This window comes from Ovis canadensis, chromosome 20 (genome assembly GCF_042477335.2).
Source record: "Ovis canadensis isolate MfBH-ARS-UI-01 breed Bighorn chromosome 20, ARS-UI_OviCan_v2, whole genome shotgun sequence".
Classification (NCBI taxonomy): Eukaryota; Metazoa; Chordata; class Mammalia; order Artiodactyla; family Bovidae; genus Ovis; species Ovis canadensis.
In genome coordinates, this window is record NC_091264.1 from 46,855,232 (window position 1) to 46,878,724 (window position 23,493).

Consider the following 23,493-nt stretch of genomic DNA (forward strand, 5'->3'; position numbering starts at 1 on the left):
TCATCACACAAAAGCAATGAAGTGTCATCTCTGAAAGCCTAAGAAAAGAAATCCTTTCCGGCATCAACAACTCTCACGGTAGAAAGAAACACTATCCTTCCAGGCAAAGGAGGAGCCAGTAACCAGCAAAAAGGTCAAAGTACATCCAATTTCTCTCCCATGTAATTGATGAAACCAAGCCTTCACAAACAGGAAATAAATCACTCTCTCCGACATGATGTGCAGGAACGGAAACAAAAAAATGACTCCTTTGCACAAAGGTTCACATTCCTAAGACAGCAGCAGAGCAGGGAGACAGGGCCACCTTTCTTTTGGGACCACCTTTCTTTTGAAGCATCACTTAATCTCCCAGGTTTAGGAACTGGGCATAATGGCAAGTAGAGCTCAAGTGACTGAGGCAGGGAGCACTCTGTGACTTTCCTAAGTGCACTAATCATTCTAATCAAAGCAGAGTCCCGTCCCAGTGTCTGCAGCTGACCATTCTCCCCACCCCACCACGTCACTGGATCACTGTTCTTAATCCCTGCATCCCACACAAAGCCAAATTAAAGATGCACTACATCAGATAAGGCTACTGATTAAAGAAACTCAACAGGTCTCTGAGAAAACTAGTTTGGACTTGAAATTTGTGCTCTAGGCCTGGGCCCTTTGTGGGTGTGGGTGGGTGAGATAGTCGCTCAGTCATGTCCAATTCTTCGCAACTGTAGTCCATCAGGCTCCTCTGTCCATGGGATTCTCCAGGCAAGAATACCAGAGTGGGTTGCCATTCCCTTCTCCAGGGGATCTTCCTGACCTAGGGATCGAACCTAGGTCTCTTGGATTGCAGGCAGATTCTTTACCATCTGAGCCACCAGGGAAGCCCTTAACACATACCGAGTCCCTGAGAAAACCAGGTAGGGCTTGAGAGCTGTGCTCCAGGCCTGGGTCCTTTACTAGGCGACTCTTCTGTCTACAGGTCACTACTAGAGGCAGAGGAGCTCGGTACACAAGTACAATATGGAAACAGCCCTAGGCTCTGGAGCAGTTGACAATCTCCTCAAGGGTTCTAAGAGAATAAGAGAATCCTGATTATGTTCTTGGTCAGGCCCCAGATGTTTTAAGCCAGACCTGAAAACAAGCACTGGCCTACATTCCCAGAATCTATTACCCTAAGGGAACTCAGCCAACCTTCTGACAACAATGTAAAATATTCTGTCTCTCCACTCACTCCCTTCCAGAGGGATTTGTGTGAAAGAATCCAATGGGTTTGCTACATGAAAGTACTTGTATTCTTTCCCGGGTTTTAATGGGAAAGAAAGGGAGGAAGAGATGACTGTGGGGATGAGGGAGACACTAAATAGTTCAAACTGGAAAATTTCTGTAGGCCCACTGGATTTTTAGAAAACTATTCACAAGGTTCATTTCACCCTTCTACTGCCTGTATTTCCATTGTGTGTGTGTGTGTGTGTGTTTTAAGGGTCTAACTCTTAGCATATCCCTCAAAAGAGATGGTACTGAGATACCTTCACAGGAAATGCTAGGAGGAAACATTGCTGGAGTCAACGCAATAGATCCTTGGAATGACTGTGGAGAGTTGGCATCTTTGGTCCACCCTAAGGAAGTGAAAACCAGGCCTGAGGTTTCCTGAAATATTCTCCAGGCAGGTTTCTTTGGGGCAAGTCAAGAGAACATGCTGAACCAGACAGCTTCCACCACTCATTCTTTACTGTAAAGTTAAACTCAACTGCCTACTGGGATCCCAAACAGAAGAGTGTTTTAAAAGAAGTGGGGGCCACCTGGGTGCTCCTGAGGCACAGCCAGGCCGAATCCCTGCTTCAAGGAAGCAGCAGGCCATGAAGCCAGTCCTCAGAGAACCCCAGTCTTCTAATCCAAGTATGGATTTGCTGGACTCATCCAGGCGGCAAAGAAGAGACATAAATTGAAACTGCCTCCGCGAATGATGATCTACCATGAGGATACATAGAGAGGCCAGCAAGACTGGAAACCCCAACCGTAGCTGCCCAGTTTGGATCTCATAGAAAACTGAAAAATACTCTTCCAAGATACAATCAATAGTTTGATTCCCTCAACTTTTGGAATCGCCCTTCGGAAGCAGCCATCCAGAGCTCTGTCAGCCTCTTCCTGGTCCTTCTACTTTTGCCGCAACTGGTTTATTGACAGCCTCTTCACACTCCACGGCTTCCATTTCCACAGGGCTTTCTTCTCTGCCTCGTGCCTTCTGCTTTCTTCAGTTTTTGCTTCTCTCCACGACTCAGACTCCCAGGGGGAGGAATCTCTGTCCATTACAGATCAGTCCTCTCGGGCGGAGCTGAGAGATATAGACTGTCGGTTGACCTATAGAGTATTGCCTTGGCAATCACAGCCACCCCTGGTTTAGGGATGCTGAGCAAAAGAAACCCTGGAAAGGCAGCTGTGGACGTGACGAGCTCTCAGAGGGCACCAATAGGACCAACAGAGATCTAGCATGACCTGCCTAGTAAAAGACATTCTCCTAACGTGATTTCAAAGGTCTGGATATGGCGGAGTATGCTTTATTTCTCGGGCAGAGTCTACAGGTCTCTTAGTTGGAGCTTACTTGAGACATCTCAGTAACCTCTCAGTGTTGCTCAGATTTCAGTGTGCCTCTAAATCACCTGAAAGGCTTGTTACAGCTGACTGCTGGGCCTGATCCCAGAGTCTGACTCAGTGGCTCTAGATGGGACCCCCATGAATCTGCATTTCTGAAAAGCTCCCAGGTGGTGCTAAAGCTGCCATTCTCAGGACCACATACTGGGAACCAGTGGTCAAACCAATGGTTTTAAGATTAGGTATCTTAAAAGAAGACAAATTTCTGTTTGGTGCCATCTGTTCTTTTTGTTGTATAGAGATATAGGGATCGAAATACTCCAAAAATAAATACCTAAAAATAAGTGTTTTAAATAAATGCTTTAAAAATAAGTGTTTTAAATCCATTCATGTATGGATTTTTAGAGCTGTACTATAGAACTGTGAATTTTCAGTCCTCGATATAACTTTCTAAGCTAAGTATGATAAGGTATGCATGTGCCCTCTGTCACATGGAGACCGGCTGATCTAAACCAGTGGTTCTCAGCTGAGGGCATTTCTGCCACCCAGAGAATACATGAGAATGTCTGGAAGTATTTGAAAGTGTCATAACCGGGAGAATGGAGGGGAGCTGCTGGCACGCCCAGCACGCCCAGGAGTCCTCAAGCGTGGAAAAGCAGAACTACAGAAGCCCATGAACCCCAAATAAAGCCCCTCGCATCCAAAAAAAGCCCTCAGAACCAAAACCCAAGCAGAAGGAATCTGAGTGAGGCACCAAGAACAGGTGGCAAGGCCCACAGCAGCCCCACAGGGATGAACGGGGCTGGGGGGGGGGGGGGGGCAACAACTGACCTTTGGGCTTTTTTGAGATCTAACTTGGAAGTGAAAGATTTGAGTATACTTCTGAACACATTCAGATCCACAGGGAAAAGGAGGCCAAAACGGTATCTACAGAAAATGTACAGTCCTGTCTTCAGAGACATATATCTCAACAATGCACACACCTAAATCCTTTCTGAAAGTTTTTCTTTCAAAATCCACGTACCCGCTTTAAGAGCAGCAGAGTGAAAAAAATCCTAAAGCCATTTGTGGAGACAGCCAATATGGGTTTTAGGAGCTCTGAGCAGAAACATCAAAACAGATATCTTGCACAAAGCTAGGAAAAGAGGCAAAGCAGAAGTACTTCCTTGGGGAAATTTATATAAAATATACCCAAGTCACCTATGACTGTGGATATATAACCAGGTTCTCAGATCAGAGCATTTAGCACGGTGCACTGTAGCAGCCCTCTCAACGGCAATCAGAGCTAAGCCTTCTTGAGGACTTGCTCTATGTCAGTCACTATTTGAAATATTATATATGGAATGTTTCATTTAAGTTGCAAAACAAGTCTCAAGGTAGGTTTTATTACACCCATTCTATGGATGGGAAAAGTGAAGCACAGACTTCAGTTAAATGACTTACTCATCATTAGCCAGTAGAGACAGTAGTTTTAGGATTCTAACTCAGGCAGATTAATCCCCTAACACTGAGGAAGTTGCTAACAGAGTGGGAAGTATAAAATGTCTGCAAAGATATTTAAAAAGGAAAAGCCATCCCTGAATTTCAGGCTAACTACTCCACAAGCTCTCCAGAATATGAAGATAAGGAGCCCTTCTCTGGTGGATAGAGAAACTGGCTAAGATCAGAGAATAAGAACCAGCCAAAAGGGACACGAAGGCTTCCTGAACACACAGCGTCACTGACAAAACTTGTTCAGCTCCACCAACAACCCGCACACCTCAGTATAAAGACAGATGCAGAGACTTAACTCTGCATCGAGAGCTCACAAGTGGGAGGACCCTTAAACTCCAAGTGACAAAGTGCTAATAGCCTCCCCTTTGCTCCAAGTGCTTTGTTAACTAGCAACACAGGACAAGGAGGACCGACTTCTTGCATCCAGTACTTGTGAAGAAAGAGAAATATTAAATAATGAACCAAGATAACCCACCATGTTCCTCACAAAGACCATTTGGAGGAGTATAAAATGATGGAGGGTTAAGGGCTATTTGAACTTCAAGAGTTTTGTCTAGAGAGGCAAACTGTTGAAAAGGCAACAGCTCCCAGAACTTCACAGTTTATTCAGCAATGATGAATTTTGAGGGGATAAAAGTTCTGATAAGGAGCGGGATGCCCAGGAGATTTAAATGGAAACAGCCACACAAACAAGCCAAATGCCAAATGCACTACAGCCTTTCTCTGCAGGCTGCTTTTGATTTCCATCAGCACAAGCAGTACCTGTGATTCAGTGAACTAAGTTGTACAAAAAGTTTCCCCAGACTGCAACATTTTTGCTACTCCAAGGACACAGACAAAGAGCAGAAACTGGCTGGTGGCAACTTAAAAGAAAAAGAGCTGAGATCTTCCAAATACCAAACGGATTTGTCCAAGAACCACAAATGCTTTTCTCCAGGTCTTCCTTTCATTCTCATGCCTATGGGGGATGGTCCAATCATCTTTTGGCTGCTAGTAAGAACTGATTTCAGACAGATGAATTCAGGAAACAGAAAATGCCCCCTGGTAACACCTAACCATTGATGGAGGAGCCTGATGGGCTGCAGTCCATGGGGTCAAAAAGAGTTGGACAGGACTGAGAGACTTCACTTTCACGCATTGGAGAAGGAAATGGCAACCCACTCCAGTGCTCTTGCCCGGAGAATCCCAGGGACTGGGGAGTCTGGTGGGCTGCTGTCTATGGGGTGGCACAGAGTCGGACACGACTGAAGCGACTTAGCAGCAGCAGCAGCAGCAACATCTAACCAAACCAGCCTGGACCTCACTAGCCATACTGTAGCTCAGATTCCACAGGACTGTTGCTGGGCCCCTTAGGACCAGAAGTCAGAAATCAAACTGCAGAGAAGTGGTCTTAAAAGAGACTTTACAAAACTTTACTAACATTAAGTCTTATTAACTTTCAGAACTCTGGTTTTGTTTTGTTTTTCCCTTGCCTGTTTCACACTGAGACCAAGCATGTAACTCTGAAAATGGAAGGGGTCCTACGTGCTTGTTTTCTGAGAAGCAAATAAGGAGGTCCCTCTTCCCACCTGCCAGTCTTGGAAGGAAAGATAACCACAGGCAACAGGGCACTCAAGGGCAGCACTGAAACGAAAGAAATGCAGGCTGAATGCTGAACGCTGGAGGGACTCATCTGGGAAGATGGGGCTCCAGGAGGAGCTGCTCAGTGAAGGAGAGCCCACAGGTCCTGGTGACCTGGACATGCCCCGTCAGGGGTGGGGAGATGAGGAGAGGGTGAGGAAGTAGAAGAGAAGCAAGAACTACTCTACAGGTGCTGGGGGGGAGAGGGGGAAGGATCATGCCAGTTAAGAGATGGATGTTAGCTAGAGAATATTCGTTGGAAGGACTGATGCTGAAGCTGAAACCCCAATACTTTGGGGTATTCTGATACCCCAGTCTGATGCAAAGAGCTGACTGTTTTGAAAAGACCCTGATGCTGGGAAAGATTGGAGGCAGCAGGAGAGGGGGACAACAGACGATGAGATGGCTGAATGGCATCACCAACTCAATGGACATAAGTCTGAGTAAACTCTGGGAGTTGGCGATGGACAGGGAGGGAGGCCTGGCATGCTGCAGTCCATGGGGATGCGAAGAGACAGACACAACTAAGTGACTGAACTGAACTGTTAGCTACAGAGGAAAAATCAACTGCCTTCAGAACTGTCCCAGAGAAAAAGCCATGTCCGCTTTCCTTATGATACTAAAATACCTTCTAAGACACCAGACTTATTGGCTTACCTGAATATTGGCCTAGGGTTCTTCTTGGCTATATTGCACCCACTGAAAGTGAGCCTTATTAGTTGCAAACCTGCTCAACTACCATTAATCAGAGCACTTGAGGACTCAAGAAAGTCTTGAAACCAGGGCAAAGATCAAGGATCTAAATTGTATAACACAGTTTCACACTGAGCTGGGGTTCAGCCAAGAAAAAGTTGTGGCTGACTCGGCAGAAGCTAAGTCAGGGTCCACCAAGACCTGGGACTCCAGAACCCCATGTGCCGCCCCCATCGAACGCCAGAGCCACAGGGACTCCGTGCCCACAAACACTGCAGGAGACAAAGCATCAGGCAGACCTCAAAGGGCCCTAAACTGCAAGGAAAAGTCTGCCCCAGAAGCAACTGCCTAAGAAATACAAGGACCTAAAAAAAGGGGAGCCAGCCACTCTGCTAAGCAAACCTTTCTAAAGACAATAAAACTAATGAGGTGGGGAAATTATTCTCTATTGAGACTTCCTGAATAACAATCAGGTGAAAAATACATCCTTTAAGAAGTCTGTCAGCCAGCAATTCCACTGCCAGGAATTTATCCAAGAAAAATAAATGTGAAGATATGCACATTTATACGGCAAAATACTGGAAGCAACCTAACTAGCTCATAATTAGTGTTAGCTAACTATGGGCTAATGGAGTGCCAGGCAGAAATTTAAAACATAAATATGTATGTATTATTGTCATGGAAAGTTTTGACCACAAAAAGTAAAATTTTAAAGTACATTACAAAATAGGATTTATGATTCCATTTTTTAAATAGATCATATAGTTTATGTATATTAACATATAAAAATATGGAAAATACTGATTTTTTTCCAATGATTACATGTAAATTGATAGGACTAGTGATGCTTCAGTTTTCCTTTCCTATTTTACAACTTGTTAGTAAAGCAGATAGCATAGATACTTTCAAAATTTTAAAAATAACAGGAAGAAAACTTTTATTTGGCCAAAGCAATGTGCCACTGGTATCCTTCTCTTGGCCAGCTGCACCCAGATCAATGTTTCCTACAGGGTCTGGAGAACAGATTCTTGATTCCACACACCACATGCCCCGCTTCAAGAGGCACAGTCCACAAAAGGCCATCGAAGGCTCTGAGAAAGGTTGTTTAATTCAGGTTAACAGTGTATGCTGAACATTTGTGATCCACAAATTTGAAAAAGTTTAAAAGGCTCGGTGATAAAGTAGGATGAGTCTAGACCAAGGCGATCTGAACAGTGAAACATCTGAAAGCAACATTCTCCAAGGATTAAGATTTGCAGGAAGTGAGAATATTTCACCTGAGGACAAAAAGACCAAGGAAAAACATGGTAACTGTCTTCAAATTCCTGACCCACACTCATGTAGGAGGGAGCAAAACTGTCCTATGATGTTCCAGTCAACTACACTAGAATGAATTCAAAGAAGTTATTGAGAAGCAGATTTCAAGCCCAAATTAAGAAAGGGCCTTCTGAGACTCTTGCTTTTCCCAACACAAGATAATGAAGCAAAAGGTGGATACCCAGCTATCAGGGATGCTCCAGAGGCAACTTCTCATAGGCCAGGGTGCTTGGTTAGATGGCTAACAAGAGTCCTCTAGCCCTAAGATCCTCTGGGGCCAGATCTGAACAAACTCCCCAAGGTCAGTTTAAGCTAGTCTGTCCACACCAGATTGTCTCCTGCGCCCCTAAAGCCCAGGATCAGTAGGAATCAACACACATCTGCCTCCTTAGTGGGAACTTGGCACAGTCATCTCAAACCCTTGCCACAGGCTGGAGATTCTCTCAGTACAGTTCAGTTGCTCAGTCATGTCCGACTCTTTGCGACCCCATGGACTGCAGTACACCAGGCTTCCCTGTCTTTATCACCAACTCCCGGAGCTTACTCAAACTCATGTCCACTGAGTCGGTGATGCCATCCAACTATCTCATCCTCTGTTGTCCCCTTCTCCTCCCGCCTTCAATCATTCAGTACAGTTCAAGGCATTTGTATGTCCCTGCTTCTACCTGTAACAGCACTTTCTGTGCACTTAGCGTGTCTAAGGGACTAAGAAAGCTGTTGGCCAATGTGCATCAAAAAATAATGTTTTCAGAAAAGAAAAATGCTCTCCCAAAACCAAGGTGAGGGAAAGGAACAGTAGGTGAAAGTGAACATGGTTTTATTCACACACACACGCCCATCCTTCTTTCCTCTTTATTTTACCCCTCTTTTCTCAAAGAGTTGAGGAAAGTGATATTTTGAGTGAGAAAGAGTGTGTGTGTGTATATGTACTGGGGCACAGGAACAAAGATTCAGACAACAATAGGCCCCATATATCCCAATCCAAATCCTTGTATTCTGTTAAAACACAGCAAGCTTTTTATCAAAAGGGAGGATGACCAGAAAGGATAAAAGTTCTATCCTTCAGATTTTAGTTGCATTTTCAGTTTAACAACAGATATTAACAGTGTTTCTAATGAAATGAAACATAAAGGTGCTACAGTAACCTTTCACTAAAGCCCCTTTTGTTTTCTGTTTTACAACCCCCAAAAAAAAAAAGTTCTCCCAATTCACTGCATATGCTGGTTAGATTTCCGGGCTCCTCCTTGTCCATAGTGTCCCCCTTCCCAAGACTCCAATACTGCCTCACCTCCCTTCCCTCTCCTCTCCGGCAGGGTGGACCTAAATGCCCTTTCCCAGGGTGCCTAAATCCCAGAGGCTGCAAGACAGTATCTTTTTAAGAACAATGAAAAGTTACACCAGGCTGATGTATGTTCAACAGCTTCTTGCCCAAGGTCATTTGACTCATCTAACTCAACTACAAAAGAAACTGGGGCAGACGCAGATGAGAAAAGTAGAAAGTAAACACAGCTCAGGTAACAAGTTCAAGTTGGCTAGAACTACCTCCTGGAAACACATGCCCAGAGCCAGAGCCTGCCTCCAACCCCCTGCCCAGAGATCAGTGGGAGCCCCAGCTCTGACTCGGGGTAAATTCCAAAGCACTCAAATACACAGTCTCTGATTTTGAGTTTCCCAGAAGTTTTGCCAGGACCCTTGGCAACCATGTGCATTCTCTGATACCCACTCCTGACGATCATTGCAATGCTGTTGCCATTTTCTAAAGCTCCATTTTCTAGAGGCATGTAACTTCACCCAGGTGCTTTGAAAATTACCTGTGCACTGAATTGTAAGTGATCCTTAAAAGCTGAGACTCCTAAGAGTTCCACAAAGAGAACTGTTCAAATTACCCAACAACTGGTACAAGAGCTTCCTGCGGAAGGAAGTAAACCTGGGGGCCTAGAACAATGATTTTCCAACAGCATTTCTTCAGGAGCCACTGTAATCTACAAACATCTCACATGAATTTCATTCTTACAGCTGCTAGGAGAAAACCACAAACACGTGATTTGATGCTATACCACATTTAACTTACTAGCAATCAACCATGAGGGTTGCTGGCAGAATATTCCACTTTTGTGCAGCACTCAGGATAAATGTGGCACCAGGTAAAGAACCCATCTGCCAATGCAGGAGACAGAAGAGACGCAAGTTCGATCCCTGGGTCCAGGAGATACCCTGCAGGAGGGCATGGCAACCCACTACAGTATTCTTACCTGCAGAATTCCAGACAAAGGAGCCTGGCGGGCTACAGTCCATGGGGTCACAAATAGATACAACTGAGTGATTAAAACTTTCCAAATTTTCAGGATAAAGCGCCCCCATCTCCATCTCCGTCTATTTGGAAAGCATCCTGAGATTGCAAAAGTTAGCTACTATAAAAACTGTGATATTTGTACTACTTAACAGGTAAATAGGGACAGTCTCTAAGCAGCCGAAACAGAATTTAATTGCCCCTCTATTTCTGAGATATGTTCATCAAAACAGCCTCATGAAAAATTAAAAAAAAAAAAAAAAAACAGCCTCATGGAAATCACTGAATGAGTTTATTATTTTGTTAGTGTATTTGGATTTTAAATGATAAATTTGCAAAACATAAACTAAAATAGCATTATTTTATTGGCTCCATGAAAAAGTATATGCTTTCAAATGGTACAATTGGTCTTTTTTTAGAATCTGGATAGGTTAGTATCACCTGAAAGTGGCTACAAAACAAAAATTCCAGTGTGAATATTTGTCTGAGAAGTGACTACACCATGGGTCATGCTGCTGAATCAACTTAGGTGTTAGGAGATGAGGGAATTAGGAAAATATTAAACAGACTAGTCATGCAAAGTGAGTATGGCCTCATGTAGAAGAGCAATGCTTTCCGTATCAGAGACTGAAGTTTTCATTAATTCATGCTTAGATGGGCCAGATGCCTACAAAACTCTTAGGTGAGCTTTATTCTCTTTTTCATGCATTTTTAAAAATAAGCAGGTGTGAGTGGAGCTTATATTTTAATGAAAGACAGCACAGCCATCAAGAAATTTTCAGTTCAGTCGCTCAGTCGTGTCCGACTCTTTGCGATCCCATGAATCGCAGCACGCCAGGCCTCCCTGTCCATCACCAACTCTCGGAGTTCACTCAAACTCACGTCCATCGAGTCGGTGATGCCATCCAGCCATCTCATCCTCTGTCGCCCCCTTCTCCTCCTGCCCCCAATCCCTCCCAGCATCAGAGTCTTTTCCAGTGAGTCAACTCGTTGCATGAGGTGGCCAAAGACATTTTAATGATATCCAAATAATGTCCTTTTACTTTTCCTCATTTTAAAAGTTAACTTACAGTTATTCCAATCAAGCCTAAGAGGTTCAAAAGTTATACATAAATAGCCAAGCGAGAGAAAATACATTAAAGTGCTTCTAGGTTAACTTTTCAGGACTAAATAAGTGAATAGCCAATGAAGTGTTTTCAAGGAACAGGTGGACAAACAACACGGTCAGTTTCACGTCATTTCCTCAACCTGCTCAGTCTAAGAAAGGAAGCCCTGCTTCTGTCCCCATTTAAGAGGGATGTGGTAAAATAAGGGATTGGCAAAGATGATCAAACCCAAATCCCAAAGTGAAACAGGAAAAACGAAGCGGAGACCAGGAATGGGCCTTCCACACCTTCAGAGGCATGGTTCTAGCGAGAGGCGCACATTGCTGTCCCCTAGGTGAGCGACAGCAGAAAGAGGGTGGGAAAAGGGTGTGAGAGACCTTGCTTCCCCCGACAATACCAAATTGCTAGATCATACATCCATTGCTGATAGGACTACACAATGATATAACCATGCTGGAAAATGGAAAACGACAGCTTCTTCTAAAATGAGACAGGCAATTCCTATACAAATCCACAATTATGCTCTCTGGCATTGCAAAGGGAGAAATGGAGACTTATTTTCACACCAAAATCTGTAAACAAATATTTGTATCAGTTTTATTCCTAACAGCCCCAAACTGGAAATAGCCTACAACTCTGTCAGTGGGTGAGCAGTGGGTAAACAAGCCGAGGTACGTCCATACCCCAGACTACTCAGAAACAAGAGCTGAAAAGGTGCAAGGGACACACACAACTTGGATCAATGTCCAGGCAATTAAGTAGAAGCAAAAAGAGCCAGTCCCTAAAAGGCACATATATTGTGTGATTATACTTATGGAACACTTCTGAAGTGACAAGATTATGGAGATAGAAGAGAGAGATTCTGGCTACCAGCAGGCAGAGCAATGGCGAGTCTGAGGTTGTGGACCTGAAAGGCAACACGAGGCATCTCTATGGTGATGGAAATGTTCCAAATTTTCCAGTTATCACTGTCAACAACCCATGGTCATGTCCCAGAATTTTGCAAAACAGAAGAGACTGGATAATGGATATAGAGGATCTCTCTCCATTCGCTCAGTCGTGTCCAACTCTTTGAGACCCCATGGACTGTAGCCTACCAGGCTCCTCCTTCCATGGGATTCTCCAGGGAAGAGTACTGGAGTGGGTTGTCATTTCCTTCTCCAAGGGATCTTCCCGACCCAGGGATCGAACCTGGGTCTCCCGCATTCCAGACAGACGCTTTAACTTCTGAGCCACCACGGAAGCCGATTACTTCCTATAACTGCATGCAAATCTACAGTTACCTAAAACTGCAACATTTAATGTGTAAAAATGAAATTCCACTTTGAAAAGTCCAGGTACTAGAAAAATTGGGTGAAGATTCAATGAGCAGATGGGAGGAAAAGGCTGACCATCTAACACAGAATCACTTCCTAATAACATCCTCTAACGGCAAGACAGGAAAGGATCACAGAAAAGGATGGCACAGTGCCAGTATGTGGCCTGCAGCAGACCTGCCCAGCCCTTTATTAAAGTACAGGCCAAAGAATGTCCCCTACGAGGACACTCCAAATGGAGAGCCTGTTCTAGCCTGTTCCATGTTCACTTTAACCGTTGCATCCCAGTTTCCCCAGCTATGGTCAGTAGGGTTTCTGGCCATGTAAGTTTGAGAATGACAGTATATTTCATCTCATTCTGAGAAATCTACTACGCACACGAGGGCACCAAAGTCTCTGAGTCAAACTCGTGCAGTAAAGACACTGGTTGATCTCTGTTTAATGTTTGATTGCCAAGCTTGTTTGGCCATAAAACACTCTTCCCCTGAATATCCTACCATTTCTGATTTCACTGGACCAGCACACATCTGAAGAATTTCAGGTTTCATCAGTTGCCTTCCATCTTGCTTTAAAGGTAACACAAACAATTGGGCATTGAAATCATCTGTGCCACTGGGAAAACAGAATGCAGAACCCTTTGGTTCCCTCTGCTTTCTCATTTGTTGATCATGTTCTAGGCAGTGTTAAAACCCATCCCAGTTAATCTACAAAGAAACCATTCACAGAGCACCAGACTGGGCTCCCTGCGCTACACAGCAACTTCTCACTTAACACAACATTGTTTAAAAAAAAAAAGTAATATTTAAATTAAAAAATAGAAAAAAAAAAAGAAACTATTTGCAAATAGATACTTTTATAAGGCCTGTTTCATCAGAGTAAGGAACTGAGGCTGAACAATGTTATAAAGTGACTGGGCTATGGTGTGAACCAGGCATGATTCAAGGTCCAAGGCCTAAACTGCTGGGCCCTATGATGGCCCAGGGGAGGATAAAGTTTACGTGGTGGTCATTAGAAACAGGTGGTAGGAAGAGACCTGTTTAAACAATCCCAATTTTCACCTGATCCCGACCGCAAGAAAAAGAATTAGCTTTGCTGCTGCTGCAGTCGTGTCCGACTCTGTGCAACCCCACAGACGGCAGCCCACCAGGCTCCCCCATCTCTGGGAGTCTCCAGGCAAGAACACTGGAGTGGGTTGCCATTTCCTTCTCCAATGCGTGAAAGTGAAGTCGCTCAGTCGTGTCCGGCTCCTAGCGACCCCATGGACTCCAGCCTACCAGGCTCCTCTGTCCATGGGATTTTCCAGGCAAGAGTACTGGAGTGGGTTGCCATTGCCTTCTCCAAGAACTGGCTTTAGGCTGGGCCATTTTCCACCCCGTACCCCTTGCTCCCACTGTACTTAATATGTCTCTAACACGCTAAGCTCTCTCTGGCTTCCAGGCATATTCTGTTTTCTTTGTCTACAACATGCCTCTCCTCCCTTCCCTTGGCAACTCTTGTTCATCCATTGGGTGGTAGCTTACATCTGCCTGCCTTCTGCAAGTCTTCCCTGACCCTCAGGCCTGGGTCAGGGGTTCCTCCCATGTGCTTTCAGTCATCTGGCTCACAACATATCTCAAAGCACTGCCTGTTGAGATGTTTACCTCCCCATCTAGACTCTGAGCTCCGAATCCCATGAAGTCAGAGTCGACGTCCATCTTGGACATACCATGTGTCTGGCTTATGCTCAGCAAGTATGGAACCAAGCAATGAATAATGTATCAATCAACCAAATCCATACAGGGAGCTCTAATCCTTCTGAAGTTCAAATCTTTGTAGAAGTTTGCAACCACTGAACAACAAGCTGAAGGATTGTTTTGGTTTTTTAGTAAAATGGTGAAATGGATAAGACAGACCTGGGCTCAACTCCCAACTCTGTCATTCATTGGCAGGATGACCTGAAACAAGTTCCTTTAGCTTTTCCAAATCTCAGTTTCTGCAAATGCACATGTAAGTAGGGCCCAACTCAGAGGGCTGCAGCAGGAGCAAATAAAGCAATGCATAATTAAGTGTTCAACAGAACATGTTATATAAATGTTAGTTATCGTGACCATGAGAAGGAAGATGAAAAACTATGAAAAATGGAAGCTGGAAATAGCATAAAGTCTCTAAATGTAAAAACAAGGAACCAAGTCACTCTCAGCTTTACAAGAAGGAAGGACACTAAGAGTAGCCGGGCACTAGGGAAAGAAATGAGAAATAAAAATTTGAAATGCTGAGTCAAGCCAATTCACGTATGCCCTATTTTATTGGACTCACAGCCAAAAGAAAGTCAGAAATACAAATTATAAGGGGATTCCCCCAATGTTTTAAGTAATTGAATTTCTCTAAATTCAGAAAATCAACAACTTAAGGTGAATTCATAGACCATCTTGCTCACACCTGAAGCTTGTCAAACCTTGAAAATTTCAATTAACAATTCTTGCCCCTGCAAGTAAGGAATAGCTAAAACAAGTTTACCCTAAGCTACTAGAAACTACTTAGATTCCAGATTTGGGGAGAAAAATGTTTAAATTTGAATATATTTGTAATTTGATCACAACCTTAATCAACTCCAGCTAATGTCCCCCACCCCCGCCTCAAAAAAAATCTTAACAGTAAGTACAAATCATAACTAATTTTTAAGGGTGCTGATTATTTTATTTGATGTTTAAACTTGTCTTTGCAAATTTTACTCATGACATGGGTTTCTTATGCTGATGAGCAGTGTCCACATCAACAAGTACCACATACTATGTTAGACGGTTGCAGGAAACACTACTTGATATTTAAATTGTAAAAAGGTAAACCCATTTTGTGAAGCAAACATGTAAAACAAGTGGCAGGAACAAAATTTCTTCTCTCTACCCTACCACTGCCAAGACATATCTGTACCCTTTGGCTAAACAACATTAAGTAAAGCACGCCTTAAGGAAATTTACTCTATCAAAACTGAAGCAGAATGATGATACCAATCACTTCTGCTATTGATAACCATAATTATACAGTCTGGGTAAATACGTTTCGTTGCAGGGCAAAAGTCACTCCATCAAGTTTTTCCACTTAAATTTCTCTGCCATCCTGACTTATACACAGAGAAATAGAAGTCATCCATCAATAAATAGCATAATCCTTCCATCCACAGAAGAAGGCAGTCAGATGTTTTAAAGAGATTCTTAAGACAGCTGCTGAGAAAGATATTTCAAATTCTGTAGCAACTTCAACTGAAGAAACAGAATATTAAAAACATTCTTTTAATGACACATGCTTGAGGTTTTAAAATACTACTCCAGAAGGGGGAAGGGGGAAAAACTGGCAGGAGATAAAACAATATTCTTGAAATACTGAAAACTGTTGAAGGTGGATGAAAAGGATACAAAGTTCAATATACTATTCTCTACTTTTGCATATGTTTGACAATTCCTAATGATAAAAAGATAAATAAGAGTAAACAGACTATTCTCTCTAACAAAAACACAAGCAAGGTGTATTTACCTAAGCTTAAGGTTTGCCACAATTTCAACACAGAAACCATTAAAACATCACAGAAGACTTTTCACCTCCCTAAAGGTACAACTCAGGAGCTGACAACTCCCTAACAATCCTGTGTTCAACGGGCTGATCCCTCAAGTTCCCAAGCAACTCCTCTCCCAGGTTGGAGGGAGCCCCCCAAGTTCCATCAGCACCAGCAGACATACTAAATACCTAAGACACTGGACTGGTGGTACTCACATATTGGCTGAGGGTTCATCTTAGCTACATTTCATCCAATGGAAGTGCCATGGGCCTTAGCAGTTGCAAATCTGCTCAACTACCGTTTATCAGAGCCCTCAAGGACTCAAAGAAAGCACTGAAGCCAGGGCAAAGATCAAGCTGGCACTCTGCTCCCCAAACCAATGGATGCGGATATTGGATGGATATGGATATAACATTTGAGAAAATTTAATAGTTAAACTGACATGAGATGAATTTTTCTTTAACTCCTTCAAAGTCCTCACAAACAGGATCAGATACTCAGCCACCACAAAAGTAAAAAGCAAGCTCCCTTTAACATCCAACTTTCAACAAACAACCTGAAAATGGTCTCTAGGAGACGACCGAGAGGAGGGTGACTTACAACTTTAAGAAAGACAATATATTTTAAAACTTCAGTCCCTAAAATTTAACTTTCAGTGGGCAAATATTCCAGCTTACCTAGGAGAAAATGGGCATCAGAATGTTTGAACAAAATATAAAACACAGAACAAGCACTGTATGAAAATCAGGCAATCAAAACAATAGAGGGAAAAGCATTTTCACTTCCAGACTTTAAAAAAGTTAATACTTACCAACACTCTGTTTTCAACTTTGTCTCCCTTCACTTCCAGCTTTACTTTCTTCTTCAACGCAATCTTTATCTTTCTGCCAAGAACATCCTTTATGCTTTCTGAAAGAAAGGAATAGCTTCATTAGATTCTTTTATTAATAAGAGAAAAGCATTGGTGAGGATAGAGCATTTGAAAGAGTATTTTCAGTTGTTTTTATTTTTCTTTTTTGCTTATTTTCACAAGCTTGATACTAATCCATCACCAAGTATTTAATGAACGCTTACTTTGTGCCTTGGACTGTGTGCTCAGATGCTGAGGCAAATATAAAAGCATATGAAAAAATAAAAATAAAAAGCATATGATACAATACCAGTCCATGCAAGCAAGCCATGACATAACCTTGCTGGGCAAAGAGGATACTCACACACCAGGGAGAAAAAGAAGAGCAATGGCAGGTAGTAGCATAGAGCACTATACTGTGAGTAGACCGTAAGCACAAGAATTCATTGACTCTTTTGCCTGGTTATCCGCAGCCCCCAGCTTGAAAAGCTGAATGCTAGCAGGACCTTCCATGAGTACCCCCAAACTGAACAGGTCCCAAATCCATGTCAGTTTGATTTGATTTTCCCTGCTCCTCTTCTGGCCCTTCATGAAGCTAGAAATCTTTATCTCCAACTTCGTTCTCTCAGGGGCTTCCCAGGTGGTGCAGTGGTAAAGAATCTGCCTGCCAATGCAGGAGACACAAGCGACATGGGTTCAATTCCTAGGTCAGGAATATCACAACTGAGCATGCACACCATTCTCTCAGGGAGCCAGTCACCTATTCTCCCAGGACCACCTCCAAAACAGTTCCTGAGCACGGCTCTGCACTCTGTACTCAGCATCTCTCACCGAGACTAGCCCAACACCTCTAACCGATCAGCCCCCAGAACCAAAGTGGCCCTTCCAAAGCCACAGATCTAATCTTGTCCCTTGTGCTGTGTGACTATGACTCACAGTCATTTTTGGGTGAATCCAAACCTTCCAGCATGCCACGAAAGGCCCTTCACGTTTTTCCAGCTTAACTTCTCAGCACACACTTTCCCTTTTCTCCTCCTGGTTAGATTCTGCAAAGCACAGCAAATTTCTTTATAACCCCATCACTGAGCTATCTATTATGATTTTTATTTATTCATACATTCAACAAACATACCTAGTGTGCCAACTACTCTGCTAAGTGCTGGACTAGAGATGACCCCTGCCTTCAACAGGTGCTTACAATCTAGTGGAGGGCAGGGATCGATGTCACTAGACAAACATGCGCCCACTACCACGAGATCGTGGACAAGACGACACACAATGGTTTCGGGAGTAGGGGACCCCTGACCTGAATCTTGAAGAAGTAGGAAACAGACCACTGGTTTCCAAAGCAGTGTCCAATACAACCCACTGGGGTGCAGGAAGAAAACAGTAGCATTTTTACTTCTACTTGCACTGTGTTTCACTGTTATGTTCTAGATTACACACACTCAGTGAAATATGCATGCAACTTAACAAGTGTATTCATGTATTTATTAAGGGATGGTCAAAATATTCTTATTAGAAACCCACCACAATGAGTTTAAGAGGCACTCAGATAAGAAGCGTGAAGGAGGGGAGGACGGGGCATTGTCAGCAGAGAGAAGAGCATGAGAAGACGAGAAAGTACAGTTTGTCCAGGGAACAGCAATGAGGTGGAATGTAGGAAGGGGAGGGAACAAGTGGAGGACCTCACTGCCTGGGGAGATCCCTAGGCAGCTCCTATCTTATCAGCACTCAAAACGGGTACAGGCTACCCGTCTCTCCCCTACAAAAGAACTGTGGGAAATGAGCATGTGAAATTGACTTATACGCAAAGAAAAAGACAGGAAAAGTTATATAGCCATAGGTCAAAAACAGCTATCTTGGAGTGGTAACATGAGTGACATATATTCTCATTCTTCTCTGAATCTTTTAAATGAAAAGCCTGTATTAATTTAATAATCAGAAGGATACACATTTTGTTTAATGTTTTGGGGAATTAGCTTAAGGAAATATATTGAGTTTTTCACAGGGTTGCCATTTTGAATTGATGAGAAGAGAACCCCTGTAAGCACTGAAATAGGAGACCAAAGCAGACACAGGAATTTCCCCTCACCCAGGCTAATTAGACCACTTAAAAGCCCAGAAGAATACTGGGCCTATCACAAAAACCTGTGCCCCTTGTTTGAGAGACATGTAAGACGGGCAGAGCTCGATAAACACAAAACCTCCATCTCTAGATAGAGGTTAATTTCAACTTTTGAAATATACAAAGAATTCATTTTGTGGACCATCAATAGAAAACCGTCCTATCCTTCATCACCCTTTATCTTGCGTCTAATTACCTAAACCTAAAGTTTAACTGCAGCTTGCCTGGTGACTCAGAGGTAAAGAATCCACCTGTAATGTAAGAGACTGGAGCTCAATATCTGGGCCCAGAAGATCCCCTGGAGAAGGAAATGGCAACAGATTACAGTATTCTTGCCTAGAAGATCCCATGAACAGAGGAGCACAGTCCATGGGGCCGCAAAGAGTCAGACACGACTGAGCGACTAAACAGCAATAACAAAGTTTAACTACCTAAACTTTTCATCACCAGGCTCAAGGATACCCAATTTTTTAAAAAAAGTATCTGCCACCTGCTTTAGTTAGTTAGTTAAGTTAGTTAAGTCGCTCGGTCAGTCGTGTCAGACTCTTTGCGACCCCGTGGACTATAGCCCACCAGGCTCCTCCGTCCATGGGATTCTCCAGGCAAGAATACTGGAGTGGGTTACCATTTCCTTCTCCAGGGGATCTTCCCGACCCAGGGATCAAACCCAGGTCTCCCGCATTGCAGGCAGATGCGTTAACCTCTGAGCCACCAGGGAAGCATCCTTATCCCCTGGCCAGTGATGCAAACCCTCCCCTAAATTCTCTTTCCCAGGACCTCTGGAGGCATCTTCAGAGGTTCTGGGCATGTGTTTCCTCTTCTGGATAGGGTTTTGGTAAGATCTCCTGCTCCCAGAACTGGATGCTCATTCCCAGTGGACTTTACAGGATTGAGGAAGGGGAGGGGAAGAGGCCTTTATATCCTAAATATAGTCAAGACTTTGGCTTTTTTTTAATTCAACAAAACCAGAAGCTTCCATCTTCCATATTAGCCTAGGAACAGCTTCTTTACATCAACTTTCACCTGCTTGAGTTAACAGTCGCTAATGGAAGAACACACACAAACTCCTCCAAAGTAATACCTCTAAGAGGTGAAAGAGAGGGGCAGATTCCTCAAATGCAGATGCATGGGTGGTTAGAACTCTTGTCAGCAGCCATTAACCATCATCTTTTTGAGTTTAGGCTGTGTAGGATGATACAGGCAAGGAAACAGGTCACTGGGGCTCAAAACACACGCACACAACACATACCTTGTTACAATACAACATGCTGCACACACACAAACACACACGCAGGCACACACGAGCTTTACCCTTGGGTTTTCAGAACACTCTTACCCCCAAACCTCATTTTAAGCTCTGCCATGTTAACCCTCTCTCTACATAATTAAGGTAAACCGCAGGACAAAATATTCATACACACACACCCCCCACCAAAACCCTCAAGGGACTCAAACAATGGGTCACCTTGCACAGGGTACCACATACAGGTTCCCTAAGAGATCCAGGATGGGGAGAATCGGCAGGTTAATCATTACTGAAGGCTTTTATCATTAACCCTCAGTTTCCTGGCGCAAGTTTGCGTCAGTCCTGTAACCCTTTCGCTCCCACTTCGCGATGCGAAACCACGCCTGGCCAGGCTCAGTCATTACATCCGACCAGTGCCCCCTCCCCCAAGCCCTACGTCACAAGGGCACCTCTGGCCGAGAGTTTCCTGGGGGTGGGATGTGGAGCTCCTGGCACGTGCCGGAGGCGACCTACTGTGCGCTCGCCAGCCGTTCGTGTCCTGGGCTTTCCGGGACTTCCCGAGTTGGGGACGCGGGACCGGCCACTGTAGTGGATTCTTCTCGCTTGCAGGAACCCCCAGACCCAGGCAGCCCGCCCCCTTCTTCCGCCAACCTGGACCCCCGGTCACCGCGGGAGGAGGCGCTGGGGGCCACCAGCATAGCCGCGGCGGGCGCTCCCGGGTCTCCCGATTCCTCCGCAAGCCGGCCCTCTCGGGACTCAGGTTTTCTAGCGGTGGGACAGGAGCAAACTTGCCGGCGCCCCCCAGCGACCCTGCCCGACACCCCTCCGACCCCAGGGGCGCGGGGACGTGCGGCAGGAGAGGTCTGATGAGAGGTGGAGGCGAGGGGGCCGCAGAGGCAGAAAGAAAATCAACCACCGCGCGACTCTTACCTATCAACTCCCCGGGCACCTCGGAGCTCTCCTCGGCCATGGCCCTCTAGGTGCGGGGAATGTTGCAGGTCCAACTCTGATTTACGGCCCCCACCCTCCCCCGACTCTCTCAGTTTCCTAGAGGCAGATGCAGCTCGCAAACGGGAGAAGGTGTGAAAGGGGGGGACGCAGATAGAATTTGGCCGCGTCCCCCGCCCCACCAAAAAAAAAAAAAAGAGTTGCAAATCCGAGATGGGTTTGCGGCTGCTGCTACATGACGCCTCCTTGCAGTTCCCGGCGGCGGAACGGAGACCCGGCGGGCTTCGGAGCGGGGTGCGCGGGTGGCTGCGGGGCTGGCTCCGGCTCGCGGCTCCCGGCTCCGGCCGCTGGCAGTTCCCGCCCGCTCCCGGCGCCGCACCTACGGCCCTAGGTGAAGGCGGAAGGCGTGGGGAGAGGCGGGGAGAGCGGCGCGGGGCGGGGGGCCAGGGTGTCCTCGCGCTCCAGCCGGGCTCCAGTGGGGCGGGGGCAGCTCCGGCGCGGCTCCTCCTCCCTCCTTTGCCTCCTCCTCCTTCTCCTCCTCCAGCGTTTCCTCCTCACCTCGCGAGACCCGGCCTCCGCACACGTCCCAGGCCGGCCTCCCAAGCCCGGGGGCGCGTTCCCCGGCGCTGGCCGCAGAGCCCGGCAGCGCGAGACTGCGGCGGCGGGCACCCGGAGCTCCTCGCGGCCTCCCTCCCGAACCGCCGAAGCCCTGCGTCTGGAGAGAGGGCGAGGGAGCCTGGGAGCCATCTGCTGGCCACTGGGGAGGACGGCCGGGTGAGCCTGGCCGCCCGATTCCCCGTCCCCACCCCCCGGTGAGCCAAGGACGCCAGGGGATGGGAGGCTGCAGACCCCGCGCACGTTCCGCAGGCTGGTCTGCGCGGAAACCCGGTCTTTCTGGGACCCCTCTGCTCCCTTTCCTTTCTCAACCCTCCCTGTGACAGGCTGGCGTTTCCTCGACGTTATTAATTTTCCATTTCTAGGGAGCAGGAGCTAGACGAAACCTGTAAACACGAACCATATGGTGAGAAAACACTTTTGTGTGTGCTCAGTGGGCGCACCGCCGCCGCCGCAGTTTGCCATCTCAGACATTCGAAGCGGGAGAGCGCACGCGAAAAAAAAAAAAAAAAAAGCCTTTCACTCGTGCTGGAACCTCCTTTTAAAAAGCCAGGGCATTTTCGTGCAGCTGAGAGTAATTCACAAAAGCCAGAATGAGCCTGCTGATTGGTCTGATCGACCTGGCCGACTTTCCCTGGGCTCCACCCCCGGAGAGACAACTTCAGGGCAAGAAGCCTTGCAGCGCCTGGATTGCTGCCTTAGTGCCTGGTCAGCTGGGAGTGAATGCCTGTCGTCGGGTTCTGCTTTTAAAGGACGGAAGGAGGGGAGGGAGGAAAGGAAAGGGAATCAATCCGCGCAGTGATAGTCTAGTTTTAAACACTGCTGACAACCTTGGATCCCCAAAAATCATCTTAAGCCTCTCTGCCAGGAGTTACCAATTAAGACATCCACCCGTCTGGCCTCTTCTCACCCTTCTAACCTCTCCAGCTTCTCACTCTTACAACCTGACTCTCCAGAACTATTAATAATTGCTGTTTGCTTTTCCCTTCCTTTATAGGTTATCTGATTCTTATCTAGTGTTTCCCTGGTGGCTCAGACGGTAAGGAATCTGCCTGCAAAGCAGGAGACCTTATCTATGTTTTCAGTTCCAGCCCAATGTGTACCTTCTTTGTGAAGCTTTTCCAGGGTTTTGAGATCACTGTGACCCCTCTATTCAAAACCACTAGAATACGTTATTGACTGAAACATTATTTTCTAAGCCCAAACACACAGTGCCTTGTTTCATTACTTGTGTATTTGTCTAGCTTCACTACTTTAACTCCTGCATGGTTCCCTGAGTTTGAGTTTGTCTGCCCAACTGGACTGTAGGAGATTTAAGGGTGGGAGTTTCAGACTTTTGACTTTTGTGTGAAATAAACATTTGTTGACTGATTGGTTTTAGAGCTTTGGACCTGACTCCCTACTGTTTCTAAAATGTTGGTGAGTTAAGCTAGACCTGTCCTTTATGCAATTAATATCTTTTTATGCAATAAATGGAAATTAACATCTCAAAACCATCTTCCATTCAACCGTGTGTGTTTAGAAGGATTTTTCTGGCACTTACCAGGAAGTTTCAGAAATAGCCCTGAAGGTTCCATACCATGTGGTATCTGTGAAAATAAAGACAAAACTTTTCCCTCTTTGGCCTGGGGTGGTGGGGAGAATCAAGGATAGGGTATAAGAAATTCCTGTAATTCAGTGCTCCTTGGAGCCTTTTAAAGGAAGCTGAAGTTTCAACAAAGAATCAGGTTTTTTCACTGGAATAAGATCCCGATTGACTCCTACACCTCCTAT

General features: G+C 45.3%; 3 protein-coding genes across 5 annotated transcripts in view; 2 read left to right on the plus strand and 1 right to left on the minus strand.

Moving 5' to 3' along the window:
- CARMIL1 (capping protein regulator and myosin 1 linker 1) overlaps window positions 1–21,752 on the minus strand; it is a 306,445-nt gene extending 284,693 nt beyond the window's left edge. For all 3 annotated transcript variants that reach the window (XM_069563603.1, XM_069563602.1, XM_069563601.1), the window contains exons 1-2: window positions 21,088–21,752; window positions 16,745–16,842 (exon numbers count right to left, since the gene is read on the minus strand). In XM_069563603.1, coding sequence (XP_069419704.1) covers window positions 16,745–16,842; window positions 21,088–21,127 — 138 coding nt within the window. In that variant the 5' untranslated portion in view covers window positions 21,128–21,752. The remainder of the gene's footprint in view (window positions 1–16,744; window positions 16,843–21,087) is intronic.
- The window catches only part of LOC138425582 (cytidine monophosphate-N-acetylneuraminic acid hydroxylase), a 301,978-nt gene that overhangs the window by 93,136 nt on the left and 185,349 nt on the right, over window positions 1–23,493 (plus strand). The gene's annotated exons all lie outside the window — the stretch shown is intronic.
- LOC138425622 (uncharacterized) lies at window positions 20,639–23,213 on the plus strand. The gene is made up of 2 exons (XM_069563745.1): window positions 20,639–21,917; window positions 22,086–23,213. Exons 1-2 carry the CDS (start codon window positions 21,319–21,321, stop codon window positions 22,315–22,317), a joined length of 831 nt encoding a protein of 276 aa, XP_069419846.1. The 5' UTR covers window positions 20,639–21,318; the 3' UTR covers window positions 22,318–23,213.